Source organism: Rhizophagus irregularis, chromosome 27 (genome assembly GCF_026210795.1).
Source record: "Rhizophagus irregularis chromosome 27, complete sequence".
NCBI lineage: Eukaryota > Fungi > Glomeromycota > Glomeromycetes > Glomerales > Glomeraceae > Rhizophagus > Rhizophagus irregularis.
The window spans coordinates 2200923-2221325 of record NC_089455.1 but is presented as its reverse complement, the minus strand read 5'-3'; the positions used below and the strand labels follow the sequence as shown (position 1 = coordinate 2221325).

The window sequence follows — 20403 nt, the reverse complement described above, 5'->3', positions numbered from 1 at the left end:
ATGCAGTTCAACTACGCTAATCCCTGTACCTTCACACTATTGGTTGTAGCGTCCGCAGTAAAATTCGTTTAATTTCTGTGATCGGCGGAATTGAACCTGTGACCTCACAATACTCAGGCTCAATGAGGGTTTCAGTCACTTACCACTGAGAAAGGGTGATCAACCCTTTGGATTATCTTTTTACGATCACTGGATGCCAAGATATTGAGCGAAATGTCAAAAATTGGCATTTTGTATTTTGCGATACTGCATCATTTGACATTTCACTTAATAACTTAGCATCTAATGATCGTAAAAAGATTCACCATAGCTCGTTGGAATCGTCTCATAACGACGAGTCGAATGGTAGTTAAATCATCTTTTTATGATCACTGGATGCCGAGATAATAGGCGAAACGTCAAACGGCACAGTATCACAAATATAGATGAAACTGAAATAAAAATACAAAAGTCGAAATGGTCAGCAAAAATTTCATGGTCGAAATACGAAACTGAAATGAATTTTGACAGTCGTAATTAATTACGAGGTTGAAATAGATTACGAGGGTCAAAACGAATTATGAGGGTCAAAACTAATTACGAGAGTCAAAACTAATTACGAGAGTCAAAACTAATTACGAGAGTCAAAACTAATTACGAGAGTCAAAAGTTAAAACGTATTACGAGGGTATGACAACGAAGGTCAATAAATAATATTAAATAATAAATTATTTTATCAATCTTTTAATATTTAATTTTAAATTTAATTTTCTTAAATAGCTATATTAAGATCTCTTTAATGATATCACTTAAAATGTTTCACCATTTCATTTTCTTTCACACTCATTTATCTTTTCCGCTATAGTATTCCAAAACATCATTCTGTTCCTACTTGATAAATTCTAATATTTGTTATTTTGGCTTGTTCTTTGGTCAATTAAGTATTCGCATTCTTCATCGGTCTAAAGCACTCTTACTGTATTATAGTTAATTACGCGACATTGATGACGAGGCATGATTTTATTAGAAAATTTGAAAGTTTGAAATTTGAAATTTGAAGTTAGAAAATTTGAAATTTAATTCCTTTATAATGTAAAAAATGTAAAATTTACACTTACGTAAATATAAAAAACTTATAACTAATTGAAATTCTTAATAATTTAATTTAATTTAATTACTTATATCAATATATTTCACGTTGTTCTTCATTGATGTTCAAACACGATATCATTAAAAATTCGTTACAGCAAATTTTTAGATTGAATCGATATTTAACTTTATTATATTACTATATTATTATGATTATACTAAAAATATGTCATTTAAAAAAATGAATTTACCATTAATTCAATGTAGAATCCAATAATTCATTAATATCAAATTCTTTTTCACCATAATCATAAGCGGATACTGCTGGTTGTTCAATAACTACTCTAACTTCTACTCTCAGCGCTTTTCGCAACTCTTCATTTATATCAAAATACTTATCAATTATTATTTCATTATTTTCTTTAGGAAGTTCTTCATTATCTTGATCAAAATCTTCTTCTTCGTCAAGTTGATTAAATTCTTCTTCTTGCTCCTCAACTTCTTCTGAAAATTCGGTAATATCATTAAAACTTTTATTCAATACGAAAAAACTCATCTTCTGTAATGTTTGAAAATACATAATTCATTTCTTTTGAGGCATTATTAACATAATAAAAATGTAATTTTGCCATTGATTGTATTCAGTCAATTGATAATCTAGAATGACGTTTACTGTACATCCACCCCAATACAGAAACAGTCTCTCACATTATCCTACGTTATGAGGAGTAATAGGACCCCGAAAAATACATAAAAAGGTCACATTTGAGTTTGTTTAAAAAGAACCTAAATTTTCATGAATCGAAAATCTTGCCTTTTTTAGATAGTGCCGGCCTAAATTTTATTGTCCGTTTTGATACTGACCAGCATTATCATAATTCCGACCCTGAAAAGTTGCTTATTTTAGGCCAAAATCTTGCCGATCATTTATAACTTCCATATGTATTTTTCGGGGTTCTGGAGTAATGGAATTAATTATTAACGCAATTTCCCTTATCCAATTATCATGCTGTTCAATCATTTTCCACCAACTCTCTATGGAAAATGTTCTAGGGATATATTCAAATTCAGATGGTACTTTGAAATCTTTATAGTTGGCCATTTAACCAACTAATTTGTTAGCCAAATTTTTGCCACCACTAATATTATTAATTAAAAGTTCAATCGACTAATGACAAATTTGGCGAAAAATACCAATTTTTAATCCTTTTTCTCTGTATGAAGGGTAAAAAAAATAACCTAATAGATATAGTTTAAAATCGAACTGACTTCACCTTAGGTTGAATTTTTCCAAACAATAAGAATGAAATTCTTGATTTAGCACATTTGGAATTTGAATCATTATTTCAAATTTCATTAACTGAATAAAACAGTCTGAAAGGGTAGTCATCTTATATTCTAAAGAAGTTAAAACTTCTTTAATCAGTTTAATAATTTTAATTAATTCCTCAACATTCTGGAAAAAAATCTGATTTCGAAGTAAATTTTTAACCTCACTACTAAGCGTATCAGGCTGGATTTCAAGAATATTATGTAAAGACCTTTCGCATCTTAAAATCGACATGAGACAATCAAAGGCTGTTGACCAACGGGTTTTGCAATATCCTTTCAACCCACCTCCTTCAATAAGATTATCTTTAATATTTTCAGATAACAAAGCTCCAGCTTTGTATGACCTATGAAAATAATTCACTATCTTCATGCATTATGATATTATTAATTTTGAAAATTCGTGTTTCATTATATCATTTATTAAAAGGTTAATATGATGCGTAATACATCTTACGGGCATTATATGTGAATATTTTTTGTTAACTAATCTTTTTGCCGCAACCATTGTTGATACGTTGTCAGATATGACTGATAAAAATTTTTCTAGACCAACTTCCTCGATTACTTTCAGAATTTCATCTAATATAAAATTAGCCGTATGTGTAGGGATTGGAATCGATTCCCATTATTAGAATCGATTCTAAAATCGATTAATCACGATTAATCATTTCGCAAATACCAATTTTTTTTATACTATTTATAATAGGTGTGTTTAAACACATATCACGTGATTACAAAAATTACAGTGATCGACGAACAAATTTCCTTTTTTGGAAATTTGTACAACCTTGTGCGATATCAACTTGAATTTTATTAAGAGATAAAATTTCCTTTTTAGGAAGTTTGTATTCTGTCACGTGATTCGCGGGTGGAATTATGAATTTGGCCAAAATTAACTATTATGAACAAATAATAATTTACAATCAAATTAATGAAACTGTCTTGAATAAGTAGATTCGATTTTTATTCGAGATTCGATTTAAAATCGATTCTTATCGATTTTTCGATAGTTTCGATTTTAATCGAATCTTTCCGATCCCTACGTATGCGTATAAAGGTAAAAATCCCTTGTAGAACGTACATATTCTTTAACCTCGACGTAAAATTAAGATAAACGCATATATTGATTCACCATTTGGCCCACACCAGCCATCGAGACCTAATGTTATATTTTTAGTTGAACGAGTCTCACTTAAAATAATTTCTAATACATTTGTTAATTCTTGATCCACCCAAGGACCAGCAAATGTAACCCGATTGGGTAGTTCATATGCTGGACACAAACATTTTACGAAATCAACAAAGAACGGATTAGACATCACGCTGAACGGTATTCCGCAACATACAAATAATCGTGTAAGAGCACGATTACATCTTATTATCTTAGATTTTTCAATTTTATCACTTTCAAATATTGACGTTATCTTTTTTTGGATAATTTTTGCCTTTTTTGTTGCGGTCTCATCATTATTACTTGGCAGGAGATGATCTAATTTTAGAGATGACCTTTTCTTCTTATTTTCTCAAGAAAAATTTGTTTTACTTCAACCACGTCTTGCTGAGAAACGTGAAAGAACTAAGGTGATCTACCATTTCATATGCTTTTACAGCTTTTTTCCAATTACATGCTTTGCAAATACATCCACAATGACCATGTTTTTTTCTTTATATTCTTCAAAATAGTCCCAGATCTGAGTCTTCTTTCTACCGCCAACCTTTTTACCTTGCAATAGGAATATATCTGAAAGTAAATCGTATTCAACTTGATTATCTTCTTGATAGTATACTTCTCCACTAATTAATTACGTCATATTTCGGTGAACGGACCAATTCACTATTTATTATAAAATTACTATGAATTAATTACGTCTGTCAAAATACATTACGTCTGTCAAAATAAATTTAATTAGTATTTTGTCATTTTGACAAAAAGTATACTTGATAGTCCTGATAATTAAAGTAGTCTGACTGATCTCCCATTTTTTAAACAAAAATATTCTGGACTAAAATACGCTGAAAGAAAATTTTTTAACAGAAAGAAAATAAGTTAAGGGGCTAAATCATGACGTATTACATCAATTTTCTATTATGTCGATATGTAGATCTATAATACGCAAATAATCTATTTTGACCGCATAAATCATTTGACCCTTGTAAATCGTTTCGACCTTCATAAATCATTATGACTATTATAAACCATTACGATCATTCGACTTTTATGACTTAAAATCAAAATTAATTTCGACCGTTTCGGCTATTTTAGAAGTCGAAATTAACCTAATTTCGGTTTCATGTTTAATATCGCCTAGCAAACCAAATTTAAGGAATTTTTTAAGATATAAAACAACTTAAGTAAATATTAAACTAAGTAAAATTTTAATAAAAAAATTATGGAAAGATTTTAAAACAAACTGGTTAATAAAAAGTTCATTACTTTTCTTCACAATAATCACCTTAGTTTAATGGATTAATACTTTTCTTAATATTGGATGATGCTATCAAAAAGCATATGAAAATCTTATAAACAAAATATTTTTATAAAAATTATTTATAAAAAACTTTTATAGATATTTATAAATATGAATGTGAATTTTTTCTTTTTCCTGTTACAATTAACATTATTTATTTGTTTTCCCCAGCTTTTCTAATTAGAATATATATTATACTACCTAAAAAGAAATCTAATTAATTACAGACCCTGGCGAAAAGAATGGCGGTCAGTTTTTTTGATATCACGAATTTAATTTATAGTAAAATGTGAAATATTTTTTTATTTTCTGAAAGAGGAATAGAAAATACATATATTTTATTATTTAAATAACATTTGATATGATCATCTTCCAGTGTCAATAAATGCTTTAATTTATTATTGCATACTATTCGCACTCTTAACCAGAGTTATTTTGTTATGATATTTTAATATTTTCTTAACTTTCTCGCCATCCAGAGGTCAGATTGAAACAAATTTACCACCATTGGATTCCTCTTGACTATATGGTTCGAATGGTTGTTTCAAAATTACTGTGTAGCATCTGTGTAATGTGATAGTTCAAATATAATAGTGAGTATTATGAATTTTTATGTTGTATAAAGATAATCATTTCTAAAAGCAATATAAAAGCTCAATAATATAATAAAAGACAATATTTAAATCTCATAATTGCAAGAAATCTAATAGTTAAAATTTTGTTTCAATACAAGCTTTGGTTGATGAGAAAATGAAGTTTAAACTTTTTATTTCAAACTTTCATACCAAATTCAAAAAATTATTAGTAGTATTTCTCTGTGATAATGTGATATAACAAAATGCAATTATAATATTTGGCAGTTAAAAGTAAGTGGTTTTTTTTAAAAAAAATTGGAATTTATTATTATGTAGGATTTTGAGCATTTTAAAAAAATTCATAGCAAATTATTATGCTCTGATTTCTATTAAATTTATAACTTCTTGGTTTTTTAGAAAATAAAATAGGTGTAAAAACAATAATAAAATTTCATTTTTTTTATTGATTTTTAAAATAGTATTCTAAAAATCCATTGGGCATTTACAAGTTTTAATTTAAATAGGAAAATTCTGATCTCATATCCAAAATAACAAATGATACTCGCACTGCCATTTTTTTTGCCGGGGACTGTATTTTTATTCAGAACTAGTCTTAAACTGAATATATTCTTATAGACCTTTTAAAATCTACCAGAAACACAACAACTTGTATTAGATATAAAAGTTAATTTTCCTTTTTAGTCTGACTTTAAAATGGAAAATCTATTTTAGAAATTTATTGGTTTTGATAGTATTACCTTTGGCTAAATATTTACCTAAAACTGTAAAAATAATCTTAAATTTATCTTTAAATAGACTTTGACTTTATGCCTTAGTACTGTCTTAACCTTATTTTTGATACTTTTATATTTTAAGAAAAAAGAAAACTCATAATAAATATTTTATATGGACTAGTATGTCAGATATGATATTTTTATTTTTGATTTTAGTTTTAGTTTTAGTTTTTTCTTTTATATTTTTTACTTTTTCTTTAACAATTTTAGATAGAGGTTATAATAATAGTGATAGTTAAAATGATTTATAATCTAAAATTATAATTTTGTAATTTTAGCCAAAAATTATGGTAATTATAGTAGCTAGATAGAATTATAATTTATAGATGATTGTAAAGGGTTTTTTTATTAATATAAATAAAGTTGATATCTCAACTGGTTTTTAAATAATTGTATAATTACAATTATATAATAAACATATAGTTGCAATTGCAAATTATGAGTTGCAATTAGTAAAATTTAGTTGTAGTTATTAAATAAATAATATGTATATCAAGATTAAATAGTTATAATTAATTTGTGATTGTAAAGAAGTAAATTTATATTATAAAATCTGTTTGAAAAAATGAATGCTTATTAAGAATTGTAACTACTAGTCTATTATAGAGAATAACTATATGAAGTTCTAATCATATAGGATTATTATTACATAAAAAAGGGTGAGTTTAGATTTTTAAATATATGAAAGAAAGCAATTAATTTTTTGTATTATAAATTGAGGGGAAAAAATGCATTGTTAAATTTATTATATTTACTATCCACTTTAATAAAAATTTAATTGGTATAACATCAAACAAAATATAAAATAACTGAAAAAATTTACTGGTTTTAATCTTAATAATCTGATTACAAAAAATCTAACCAATAAATGGAATATTTAAAGAACTTTGGCAAATTACTAATTAAAATAAAAATCCAATAATAAAATATCCAATAAAGTATTTACATCATTCTGGCATATTCTAGCACTTTTTGATCTTTTATTACACCACTTTATAAGCTTTATATAATTTTTCTACATGTTTTCATTTATATTTTATTATTTTTTACTATACATGCTGCCCAAATTATTTTGGGATGCCATAATTATAATTTGGGATGTCATAATTCATTCGGTTTATATATAATTTACTATGTAAAGTGCCAAAATAATTTGGGATGCCATAATTGAATTTGGGATTTTACTTATAATTACGGCAGTCCAAAATAATTTGGGTGGCATGTATATTTTTTACTCCTCAGTTTTCTCTAAATGGTTTAATATAATTATATCAATTATATTAACTGAATTTTAAATCATTAACAATATATTTTAGCACTTTAATTATTTTAGTTTAATATGCTTAATAACTAAATGGTCTTATTTGACTGAACAATAATGTACAAATATAAGAATATATGATATTTTATTTTTATAAATTGATTATTAAAATGATAACTTGCTCTTATCCAAAACATAAATCAATTATTATGAGCCATTCAATACATTTGCTTTTATATCCATAATGTTGTAGCAAATGTAGGTAAATACTATCATTTAAATATTTTTTATTCAATATTAAAGAGCTCTACTGGAATTTGTCAAAATCACAGAATTTTATCTCCAATAATCATATTTTTCTATACTTTCAAATCATTTTATATATTATATGTATTATTATACGTATTTTTTTAATTCAATTTTTAATCCAAAAACCTTTTCTTCATATAAAAAACTTTTTTTTTTTATGAGTATGGCCCAAGCTCTGTCACTTCCAAATTCAAAATTTGAAGTATTCAACCCCTTTATTTTTTCTTTCTTAACAATTAAACATTCTCTAGTACACATAATAATTCATGGTTTCTATTTTTAGGTCGTCTCTCTTCATTCACTTCTTTTACCCCCTTCTTCTTTTTCATTCTCCTCTTCCTCTTCGTTAACCTGTCCTCCAATACCAGCATCGTCTGATTGTGATTCAATAATGGCATCTTTAAGGCAACCTTTGTAGTACGCGCGAGTCTAGCGCGGGGCTAACAAAGGTGCCTATTTTTTGCAATAATCACTGTCTTTAACAATCCTCTTGCGCGTTTTTATATCTGGTATTTTCCTTAATCTATTGACAAAACTCCGTAAAAGTTGGCGTAACTATAAATTTAACATTTAGAAATAGTCCATTATATTTTTCATTCATTTTGATGTTCTTTTCAAATAGCACTATAGTAGATATTGAGGATTTCCTTATGATGATTTGAATAAGCTCCTTTCAAGGTTTATGCTACGGGTTATAAATCTAAGAAAGTACTAAATGGTGTAAAGTTAAAGTTAGCACACGCGTTATTCTATAAAAAAAATATATATATATATTCCCCGTCTTCTTTTTATTCCCCTTCTTAGATTTCGGAAAAGAACTCTTGCTATGGCCAGACTTACCACAATTTGAGCATTTTCGCGATTTGGAAGGTATGTATATTTTGAACCAAATACCTGTTTACTGCCGTAAATGTCTTCAGAATATTATACATATCACGTGATATTCTAGGTGAGACATTTGAACAAAAACAGCACTTTGGACTGCATTAAGTTTATTAAGTTTATGACATTATCGCACATCGATTTTGCATAAACCAAAAAAGTTTATTATTATTAAAAATTAAACGTTAAAAATTATTATATAAAAAAGCAAAAAGGTAAAAAAATAGCTAACGTATAATATAATACAAAGAAAAAGAAAAGGTTATGTCAGAGTGTGGTTATTTTGATTGATTGTACAAAAAAAAAAAACTTTATAATAAATAAAAAGAATTCTCTTGATAAACCCATCTAAAAAAAAGTATAAAATCCTATCAGGAAAAAAATTATTTTTTTTTATATATATATTTATATTTATTTATATTTATCTTCAACGCTTTAATTTTTTTTTATTTTACTGTCCCAAGATATCTAAAAAATTTTTGTTTTATACCATGTTAGGCTTGATTTTTGGTGAAACAGATGAGGATGGTGGCCCACCACCTTGAGCATTCATTTGCTTTGCATAACCTACAGTTTTGAGATTGAAGTAAAATAAAGTTAACATAAATACTTCTATTTTTTTGTTTTTAGAAAGAATAAGGTGAGATAATCATCAAACATGATTGTTTTCTCGCAGATGCCATTTGAATTATTTAAAATTCTTTTTACAATAATATTTTGTTGCATCTGCTTCTTATCCACTCCGAAAATTTAAGAGTGATGATAGATGATTACAAATTTACGTACGTAAACCACAAGCGTTACATAAAGTTTTTGGACCATCGGGCCCTTTCCGCCATTCGGGCGAGTCTTTTCGTTGACAATGATGACATACCTTGTTTGAGGAAGGTGCACTTCGCTTCTTCTATTAAAGAAAGAAAAAAATAATAATTAATATATAAAAGGTACAATAAAATAAAATAAATACAAATTAAATTAATAAAATGACACATTACTCTTTTCTTCTTTGAATGTTTAATAGATTCTAATTCTTCTCGTAATTTCTTATTCGTTAGTCGCATTTGATGCAACTCATATTGCCAACTCGTACTCCTTGTTGTATCCAATTCTTCAAAAATATTATCAGTAGGTTGATGTTCAACTGAAATATTTCTTAAATGTATAGATGGTGTTGGTGTGGAACCCCCAGATGAAGCCCCATCAGGAGAACATGATGATGATGTGGGTGAAGATTGAACAGGCGATAATGAAGTAGAACGTCGTCTTGAAGGTTCAGATGCAACCTCTTTTGTTTGACAAATAACGAATGATGGTATTTGATCTGTTTGAACAGAATCTCCTGGATAAAAAGTTGTTATAACTTCCATATATTGTCCATTCTTTTTTAGAATGTGATGTTTTAAGCTATGAGTATTTCCATCTTTTGCTGAAGTCAAACTTCTCGTTATATCAGTTGTGCGGTCAGACCGAACATAATGATATATTGAAGTTCCTACTAATTCTTCTGATGTATAATTTAATAAATTTTGACATGCAGAAGATGCATATAAAAATAATCCATCTATTGATAATTTTGTCCAGAATTCTTGATCCGTTATTCCTCCAATTGTTTGGAGATCTTTCCATTGTAATTTATAAACAGGTCTTTCACGAGCTGAAAGTATCACACATTTTCTTCCTTTTCCTTGTTCTAAATGTAATTTTCCATGTGCTTCAAACCACATATATCCTGAATGTTTACGTCTAATACGATAAACAAGGTTTACCGCTTCTACACCATTTGATGACTCTTTTAATTCTCTCATAACTGGCACAATATCACTTGGATGACATATTGATGAGAGACCACTTGCTAATAATTCTTCTACATCATATTCTAATATTCTCTTACAACTTGGTGAACAATAAAGAAATATTCCCTTTAATGAAAGGACATGAATGAAATCATCTGAATGCTCTAATAACATTTTGTACCACAGCCTTTTGCTAACTTCAGTATCGGCATTTCCTCCTATTAAATCAAATACTTCAAGTGATGCAGGAAATGGCATGGCACTATTTAAGTCTCGAATATATTCTTCAACATTATTAGATTCACCTATATAACCCACACTTGGAGGAATATATTGAGATAAGTTCATTAAAGAATAATTCACGACGTATGTGCCGTCCTTCATTTTCTCCAATATAGCGTTTGGTTGATCGACTAAATCCTTCATATTAAATATTATATTGTTGAAAATGTTAATACATCTGAAGAATAATTACAACAAATAAGGCCACACCACCACATTGATTAATGGATTAGAACCTTATTAATAACTTACGCTCATACAAATCAAACGGATAATAAATAAAATATGTATACATAATTTTGTTTTTTTTTTAAATAAATAAGTAATGTAGTTTACCATATAAAAATCATATTAATGACAATCTTTAATGATTTTTGTTTTTTCATAATTATTAAATTAACTAAAATAGCAATGATTATACTAAATTTAAAAAGGTATTACATAATGTATTAGAATATTAACATTATAAGAATGACTATATATAAAAAGTAATAGTTTCATTTATCCATAATAAAATATTACAAAATTGGTGTGGCCAAATTAAAACATGATTAATTAATCGTCAAGATATTCACGTACCACTTGAAAGCCAACAAAATAGGCAACCTCGTCACTATCCCATGTTATTGGGATAACAGTTACTAAATTGATAAATGGCTAACAAAACACAAAATATGTTAAATAAGTCATATATTAAAAGAAATAAGAAAAATGTAGCTAAAATTAATTACCTGGCCACCTTTCCTATAATTAATAATGGATGCCTGACATTCTTTTCCGGCTATCATGTGACTTTTTATATGATAAACCGCGTTGTTATCGGTATAACGACGACGCGAACCAAGAGCCACATGTCCATCTGGAGCTTGCAAAAACCTGCAATTTCGCCCAATAATTTCCGAATTAGAATACCCGGTCAGCTTTTCGAACGTATGACTGGCATATACGATCGGAAAATCATATTCACGAGCATCAACTGAAAAAAATGATGATTAAAATAAGTTATGATTTAAAAATCAAAAATAAGAGAAATTACGCGTTAAAAAAAAAATCTTTGTGTACCAACTAAAAACGAACAGCTCATATCAACAGGTCCGATATTTATCTGAGGATTTGGTCTATTTAATTGAAATTATAAATTAGATGTTAGGTTATTTATAAATAAATCATATTACCTAAAAAAAAAGAAACCTTGCAGCAACACGAGCCTAATAAATGTACCATTAATATTGAATAAGTACATAAAATAACATAAAAATAAATCTTTTTTAATTTGATTATTATAACATACCAAAACACCAAGCATATCAAATCCCGTACTAGAATATAATCCTGGGAAGTTAGTTGTTACAGCTCCTAAACCATAAGGTGATAAGTAAAATGAGGTTTTATAAGCTGATAAAAAAAAAAATCGCACTATTTAAATTTACCAACCTGTTACGGGAGGTTGTCGAATTGGACCTAAAACTGGGGGAATTATAGGTAAATTTGTAGATCTTGCTGAACCACTTGATCCACTGCCAGATCCAATGTTTCCCACATTACTTCCCATTACATTACTCAAATTAAATAAAGGATCCATAGAAGAAGGAATGTTACTTATATCGTAAGGCGAAGGTTCAGTTGATTGTTGTTTAATCAATTGGGTATCATCCTGATTTGCAGCAACCGGTGTAGTTCTTCTTTTTAGAGCAATTTCAGGTCAAATAAATAATGTTTACCAACAAAAGAAAATCAGAAAAGAAAAGATTCTTGATACTTACAATGTACTATTAGCAAAAGCTGGATTATATGGAAATGTAACAGAAGCAGTGCTTAAGAAATTTCCCGCCTCCTGTTGTGTTGAGTTTTCAGTAGTGCCTAGAAGATCTTCCAAATATTCATCCTGATAAGACATTATTTATTGTAATAAAGTCGACTAAAGTCGATCAAACGTTTCAAATAACTCTTTAAAGAATTGGTTGGCAAATATATAATATTTATTATTTTATTTTTATTTTTTATTTTAGTCAGTAAGTTGATATATCTTTGAGCACAAAAAAATAAAATATTTCAATAATATATTACAAGACGCACGTGCAAAATACAAAGATGGGTATATAATAGAAAACGAGTGAAAAACCAAAACGAGTTGGTAAGATAATAAAAAAAAAAAAAAAAATTTTTTTTTTAAAGAGTGAGAAAAAAAAAGAACACAAGACACAGATAAATGAATGGGAATAAAATAACAAAAATCACATGTGTAACAAAAGTTTATTTGTTGTTGGAATAATAAAAAATCTCCAACTTTTTTGATATTGCTGATTATTATCCTGTTAGTATGTTAAATCATATACAAATAAGGTTACGTTGAATTATTTATATTTATTCAGCCATATTTCCTTTTGTTAAATCAAAAATTTGTTTTTGGTTGGTAAAATATTTTTTAAGGTTTTTTTTTTATCTTGTACTTAAAGTAAAAAAAATGCGTGGCTCTCTGACATGGTTAACCATATGTACCCCTATCTTCTATTATTAATTGCATATCAAGTAGAATTTAAACCTTATGTAGAAACCATTCCGAAGAATAATTTGCCTTTCAATTAGATTACAAGGAACAGGAAACTTGTATATCAACTTGTATATCAACCGAAATGTTTAGTTAATACCTAATTTCGCTGCGGTTATTCAGAATACGAAATTTAGAAAATTAAAAACCATTCAATCGCCCGAAAATTGAACTTTTAAGAAAAGTTCATTATTTATAAAACGTCATTTTTTATCATAATAATTACTATAACATTAATTATTAAAATAATGCAACTTAATAATTAAATACTTAAAATTATTATTGGTTTATATTTAGATTCACATTTCTTCGGAGATCCCGAAATTTCTAAATATCGAGTGTTGGGTCCTTTATCTCGAAAATTCCGGCAAAAAAATTTTTGATTTTATAATACGGTCCTGAGGAAAAAAACTTGTTTATTGTTGATCAATATAAATATGAACACTAAAAACACATTCATTTTATTACATAATGTGTGATCATAATTACCTAATCGAGAAAATTCTTTTTAAGGCAATACTTCGAAACATCCGTTACATCGCATTCAATAAACTAGTTGATAAAATGAAATCGTTGGTATCTTTTTTATTTTTTGAAACTGATTTAAATTATCATCTATCTTAATTTAAAGTTACCATAATCGGATAATAAAAAATTTCATGTGACGAAATAGTTTATTACTTCATTATTTGGAATCGTTACTTAGAAATGAACTGTCAGTTATTCCATATTATTATCGTAATTCTATTTAAAGAAAGATATTCCACTAATCTTATATCCCTTAAATAAAGACCCTTACAGTTATAACTAGAATGGTAATGATTACGCCTACAGTCTATCCCACTTTTCTTATTTTAACTTAAATATTTCAGCAGATCTTATAGTTGTTAGAGTGTGTAACCATTTTGATGATCATTACCTATAGGTTATCCTACAGGGAATTGACTAACCTATAGGTATTAAATTAAAATGGTAGATTAAACCCATTTCTTTGCTTCGCTAACACTGAAGAGATGATTTTTATCGATGATCAGAGTTTGATAGTGGCATTGAAACATTTATAAGATAATTATGTAATATCTTAGATAGATCTTAACCTCGATTATATTGGATATATAAAACTCCGTTATTTTATATGTTTAGATTAAAATTAAAAAGACAATCTTTGAGAACAATTAATATATCGTACATTATATTAAATAATAAAAAAAACTCAATCCTTATTTGGTATAACAACAAAGAGAAATATTTGGGTATTTTTCATTCGTTTAGGGTTTAAAAACATTATGCTTAATTTGTCGAGTCTTTTTGTTTAGTAATAAAGAAAATAGTATACTGTAATTGGATAGATTATAATTATTTTAGTTTTGTCATATGACTATAATATGACAATCACGATCATCAAATACTTTTAAAGTCTTTTTAAGAAAATTTTTTTCATGTCAAAAGAAAATAATATCGTTGAGTATGGACCTTCCGAACTTGGCACAAAAGAATATTGGGATTCATTATATGATCGTGAGAATAAAAATTTTCAAGAAAATGGTGATATCGGAGAAATTTGGTATTTTATTTTTTCTGACATCATGGATTTTTTTTTTTTTTCCAATTAAAAATAATATATTTAAAAGGTTGAATTTTATTTTAGGTTTGGAGAGAATAGTGTAGAAAAAATGGTAGATTGGGTACTTTGAAAAAAAAATTCTTTTTATGTTATATTTCATTTTGTTATTGATTTCAGTCTCATCAAAACATTTTATATTAATAGGTTCTTAAAAATGGATCCATATCATCCACCACAATTCTTGATATAGGTTGTGGGAATGGTCATCTTCTCCTAGAATTAGCTTCCAACAATTTCAGAAATTTAATAGGAATAGATTATTCATCAAATGCAATTAAATTAGCAAGAGATATCATTAAACAACGTAATCTTAATGATATAATATCATATTATGTTATTGATTTAATTAATTCATCTATTACAGAAAATAATGAATTCTGGTTAAATGGATCAAGAAAATTTGATATAATATTGGATAAGGGTACTTTTGATGCTATTACTCTTTATCCTTATGAAATTAATGAAGGGGAAAGGAAAGGAAAATATCCAAAGGATATTTATTCAAGTAAAGTTCATTCTTTATTAAATATAAATGGTTATTTCTTAATAACAAGTTGTAATTTTACTAAAGAAGAGTTGATTAGCAAATTTAGTGATGGTAAGTGTAGAAAATTTTATCTTTCCTTTATTTTATTCTTATTTATTTTATTTCTTCTTTTTTTTTTAGAATTTGATTATTTTGATCATATAAAATATCCAACTTTTACATTTGGTGGGGTTAAAGGACAAACTATTTCAACTGTAGCTTTTAAACCAAAAAAAAAAATTATTAATTAATTAATTAAAATATGAAATTTTCATCAAATAATATCATTAAGTTATGTGATCGTATTGATGAGTATTTTTATAAAGATAATATTAAACTTTTTGTGGACAAACTTCCAAATGAATTACCATTTAATATCGCAAAAGGAAATTTCGGAGTCACAGTTTTCACTATTGCATATGATAATGGTAAAATTTTCATTTATTCCTTTGGTGGAAATTAGGTTACAAAAAGGTGTTAATAAGGAAATATTAAAGCGATTTATATATTAAACAGTAATTCAAAGGAGAGAGAATTTAATTCGCAAAAAAAACCAATTTATAACTTTTCTTTTGAACTATAAAAATGCAAGTACAACAAATATTAAATGAAAATGATGAAAATGCTAAAGGTTATTTTTTTATTGATGGTAAACAATATTATGTTTCTTTTCCCGTAATTAATCATGACCATGATGAAAGAGGATATTCATTCGAAAGTTCTGCAAATTTGATAACTAATTATGGAGTTCGAAACAACAAAAAAGTAAATTGTATAGTATTACATTGGGATGTATGTGGTTCAGTAAGAGATTGTTTTCGTTTGTTGTGTCAAAGAGGATTATCAGCACATATAATGATAGATGGGGATGGAACTGTATATCAAATATTGGATTTAGCAAAATCGGCATTTCATGCAAAAGATTGGAATCAAACTTCAATTGGTATAATGTTACAGAATCCTGTTGACCCACCAAATAATGATCGTAATAGAGACATTGTTGAGAGTAGAGAACCCGGTAGCAATATACTATATTCTCATCTGGATTTTACTGATGAACAAAAAGAAACGGTGGTAAAAGTTTGTGATGATTTATGTAAAATATTTACCAGTATACCAAGAATTTTACCTCCTCTTGGTGAAGACAATTTGATTACTACTGCTACTTTACCAATAGAACAAAGAATTGGTATTCTTGCTCATTATAATGCTCAACGTGATAGATATGGTCCTGGTGATTCTTTATGGGTGGAATTTTATAAAGCTAACTATATTATTAGAGATTAAAAAGCATTTGATAAATTTAAAATTTTAAAAATATGTATTTTTTATTTATTCATTTATTTTTTTTCAAAATTTTCTGTTCAATTATTATTGTGATAGTATTTTAATAAAGGTCGAAATTTGAAAATTACAATACAGTAATAGTGCGAAATTCGTCTTTAATTCCAGCCAAAATTATACTTCGACTGATTTAAAACTCTTCGTTTATAATTCTGGTTAGAAATAATCGGTATTAGTATCCCTTTTCATTAGCCCTCAATTAAAGTTATTTTTTTTAGCACTATTATAAGTATTAATACACAAATGTACAGTACATACAGTATTAAAAGAATTCTCTTATACCAAATGAATAATTTTAAGAAAATATGAAAAAATTTATTTACAAATATTATTATTAACACAGATTTTCATATAAATCTATTTATATTTATACTTTTAATGGAATTTTTTTATGATATTTATAAAGAAACAGTATAATTTTTTTTTTTGTTGCAGCACATTTGGATACTTTATTAGAATATGAATACATTGAGATATATAATTAAAACAAATAAACTAATATAATTAAGCATCAAACCATCTATCCATCACTTAGGGCAACCATGTGTATACTGTTAGGTGGAACTCTGGACTAGGGAAGTAAGTACTCCTTGAAGGAGTCCTTTTTTAGAAGAGTCTCCCTCTTTCTGTCTATGCCCTGTAAGCGTCTGAGAAACTTACTATAATTGCAACATAAAACCCAGGACAAAAAAAAGAAATATAAAGGAGTAAAACAACAAAAAAGCCAGAGTAAAAATAATAAAATAAAAAAAAGGGATTAATATATGATTCGATTAATGAGTTTTACTATAGTGTTTTATTCACCCTATCTATACACTGGTAAAAAAATGATTTATCCTACACATATCTTACACATATTGGGTACTTAAAATGTAGAAAATCATACACAAATAATACACATATCATACACATATCGGGTACTAATATATATATCATACATATATCAGGTACCTGATAGGTATACTATATATATAAGTACCCGATATGTGTATGATAGTGTATTATTTGTGTATGATTTTCTACATTTTGAGTACCCGATATATGTAAGATATGTGTAGGATATGTGTAGGATAGACCATTTTTTTACCAGTGATAGTTCACCGAATAGTCCAGTTATTCTGTTAATTAGCTATTCTATTAAGCAGATTTCTAATTTCTGCTAACAAAATAAAGAAACAGTATAATAACTTAAATTATTAAATAAAGAAAATAGTGAATTTGATAGAAATACTTAAAGATGTAGTATGTAATTGATAGCATAGCGGACATCCCTATTTTATCACAATTTTGCCGATCATTTGCCGATCATTTGTTGATCACTATTTTATCATATCACATTTAATATTAGATTTTTTTTAAAGTTAATCTCAGTTATCTCAGCATCCAGTGATCAGAATTTTATGATTTTTAGCTTGTTAGAAAGCTTAGGACTTGATGAATCCGATCATCTTTATTTTACAAAATTTGGAGTTATATATCTTGAGATATTTGCATTCGGAATCTTCTAATTATTTTATTATATAATTTATCTTATTAGTTGGAGTAATTATACAATTATAATTCATTAATTTTCATTAATCAAAATAAAATATTAATTTTTATTATTAAAAAATTTCAATAAAGTGACTTTTGCAATTTAATAAAAATTATTATATTAATACTAATTATATATCATTATAATTTAACCATTGTTGATACATTATATCATATTGATTTTCTACATCACATTCTGTTCTTTCTAATATGTTTTCAATATTCTCTTCTTCATCATTTTCATCATCATTATTATTTTCCTTTTCAAATAAAGGGATTTCATTTTCTTTTAATGATGTCGACAATCTTTGATCCAAACTCTTAATATTTTTCTCAATTCCAGATGATAAATAATCAAAACAAAAATTACATTTATCATCATATAAAGTACTTAAACATTCTTTATGAAAACTGTGTCACAAAGTAAAACAATTCCATTAGATAAATCTATACTATTTGATAATAAACAATTATTTGCATCACAAAATTTATCATCTCATTTGCATTTTTTCGTATTCCAGCCTAAAGAAGTACTTTACATCCACTTCAATATCAAAACTTGGAAGATAAAATTTTGGATATCTATCATTATTAATTTGTTTTGTATTTCCTATATTCTGATGAATCTTATCAAATATTGAGAATAAAAATAATGAAACCTTTTTTTCTAAAGATTTTAATTCTTTAATTTGAGACTTAGCTGGATTTCTCAAATTAACAAAAGAATTTTTAAAAGGATTATTATTTCTTTCAGCATCAATAATTTTTGCTTTTTGTATAATTTGTAACTCTGAATTTGATTCTGCTGTTTGATGCCTTAAAGAGCTATGAAAATTTTCAACAAAATAATCATTAAAAATTGGTAAATTATTTTTTAAAATATTAATTATTGGATGATTTTTTGAAGTCCAATAAAATACATCACTTAAAAACATAAGTGGTGCTTTATTATAATTATGTCTTCTCAATCTTTGAAATAATATCCAAATTTTTACAGTACTTTCTAAATATCCTTCAAAAAATCCACTTCTAAAAAGTATTGCATATATATCCAAAGTAAGTGGAATGGAATTATCTAATAAATCTATCATCATTTGATATTCTGCATCTTTTAAATTTCCAAATCTTTTTGTAACAATATCACGAATATTTTTCCATCCATGATAAGTTAAATGTAAAATAAGATTGATTACTGTTTGTTTTGGTTTTTGAGATAATATTTTTTTATCTCCAAATAAGTTATGATATAGCATCTCAAAAAAGAAATGATATGTTTGAAATAGTATTTCTCTGCTGTTTAAAGAGACATGAAGTGGACCTATCATAGGAATTAAATTTAACACTTGCTCTGGAACTCCAGAATTAATGCCTTTCTTAATTCTAAGTGTTATAGCTCTTCTTATATTTACTTGTCCTGTACCAATCAGCAATTACAGGAATGATAAAATTATTTAAATAATTTTCTTCAATATTTTCTAATCTTTCAAATGCTTTAAATACATAATCTAAACATTCAATATAATCCTTAAGACTGTGTAAAGGATGCAAAATAAAGTCTACTAATTTGCTATTAGACATTGATCTTAATTCATGGTAATTTTGAATTCTACCATCATAATTATGAATATTAAGTAGTTCAACTCTATTTTCATAAGAATCTTCAATTAAAAAATTTTTCCATAATTCTTTTTGCATATAATAACTTTTACCTAATTGATTCATAAAATTATTTTTAATGTTATTAATAATTAATCCAGAATCAATTCCTTTAGGATTATGTATTGAAAAATTATTTAATGAATAAAATGGTATTTTTGGAATTTTAGTATTTGTATTCAATAATATTGTTACAAAATGATAAATATTGTGAGTTTGTAACAATGTTGGTTGATTACGCCTATGAATATTATGGTAATCATCTATATTAAGAATAAACATATTTTCTATATTTTGTAAACAATAATTATCTACAGTTTGTTGGTGTTCATTTGAAATAAAATTTTTTTTACGATTTACTGTTTTTCTTGTTACTGAAACTCCTATATTTGCCAATGTATCAATAGA

The 20403-nt window shown here is 26.6% G+C and overlaps 5 protein-coding genes across 6 annotated transcripts; 2 read left to right on the top strand and 3 right to left on the bottom strand.

Moving 5' to 3' along the window:
- Positions 1–1321: 1321 nt before the first annotated feature.
- OCT59_018360 (uncharacterized protein) lies at positions 1322–1624 on the bottom strand (the record flags this gene model as incomplete). Its single annotated transcript, XM_066148729.1, has 1 exon — positions 1322–1624. One exon carries the CDS (start codon positions 1622–1624, stop codon positions 1322–1324), a length of 303 nt encoding a protein of 100 aa, XP_066004629.1.
- A 7549-nt stretch (positions 1625–9173) lies between these two features.
- Positions 9174–12661, bottom strand: OCT59_018359 (uncharacterized protein; the record flags this gene model as incomplete). Of its 2 annotated transcripts, none has more annotated exons than XM_066148728.1 (10): positions 9174–9256; positions 9476–9593; positions 9685–10902; positions 11344–11421; positions 11496–11740; positions 11827–11882; positions 11956–11972; positions 12056–12120; positions 12199–12446; positions 12528–12661. In XM_066148728.1, the coding sequence occupies 10 exons, from the start codon at positions 12659–12661 to the stop codon at positions 9174–9176; spliced, it is 2262 nt and encodes a 753-aa protein (XP_066004628.1). The 2 variants fall into 2 exon arrangements, with proteins under 2 accessions (XP_066004628.1, XP_025178457.1); XM_025317348.2 differs by having other exon boundaries at positions 9239–9256; positions 9564–9593.
- Positions 12662–14751: 2090 nt separating this feature from the next.
- Positions 14752–15738, top strand: OCT59_018358 (uncharacterized protein; the record flags this gene model as incomplete). The annotated part of the gene is made up of 4 exons (XM_025310814.2): positions 14752–14876; positions 14961–14997; positions 15081–15534; positions 15604–15738. The coding sequence occupies 4 exons, from the start codon at positions 14752–14754 to the stop codon at positions 15711–15713; spliced, it is 726 nt and encodes a 241-aa protein (XP_025178456.1). The 3' UTR covers positions 15714–15738.
- Positions 15739–16047: 309 nt separating this feature from the next.
- On the top strand, positions 16048–17092 carry OCT59_018357 (uncharacterized protein; the record flags this gene model as incomplete). Its single annotated transcript, XM_025317347.2, has 1 exon — positions 16048–17092. One exon carries the CDS (start codon positions 16048–16050, stop codon positions 16747–16749), a length of 702 nt encoding a protein of 233 aa, XP_025178455.1. The 3' UTR covers positions 16750–17092.
- Positions 17093–18470: 1378 nt separating this feature from the next.
- Positions 18471–20277, bottom strand: OCT59_018356 (uncharacterized protein; the record flags this gene model as incomplete). Its single annotated transcript, XM_066148726.1, has 3 exons — positions 18471–18750; positions 18874–19657; positions 19749–20277. The coding sequence occupies 3 exons, from the start codon at positions 20275–20277 to the stop codon at positions 18471–18473; spliced, it is 1593 nt and encodes a 530-aa protein (XP_066004627.1).
- Between the last annotated feature and the right edge of the window lie 126 nt (positions 20278–20403).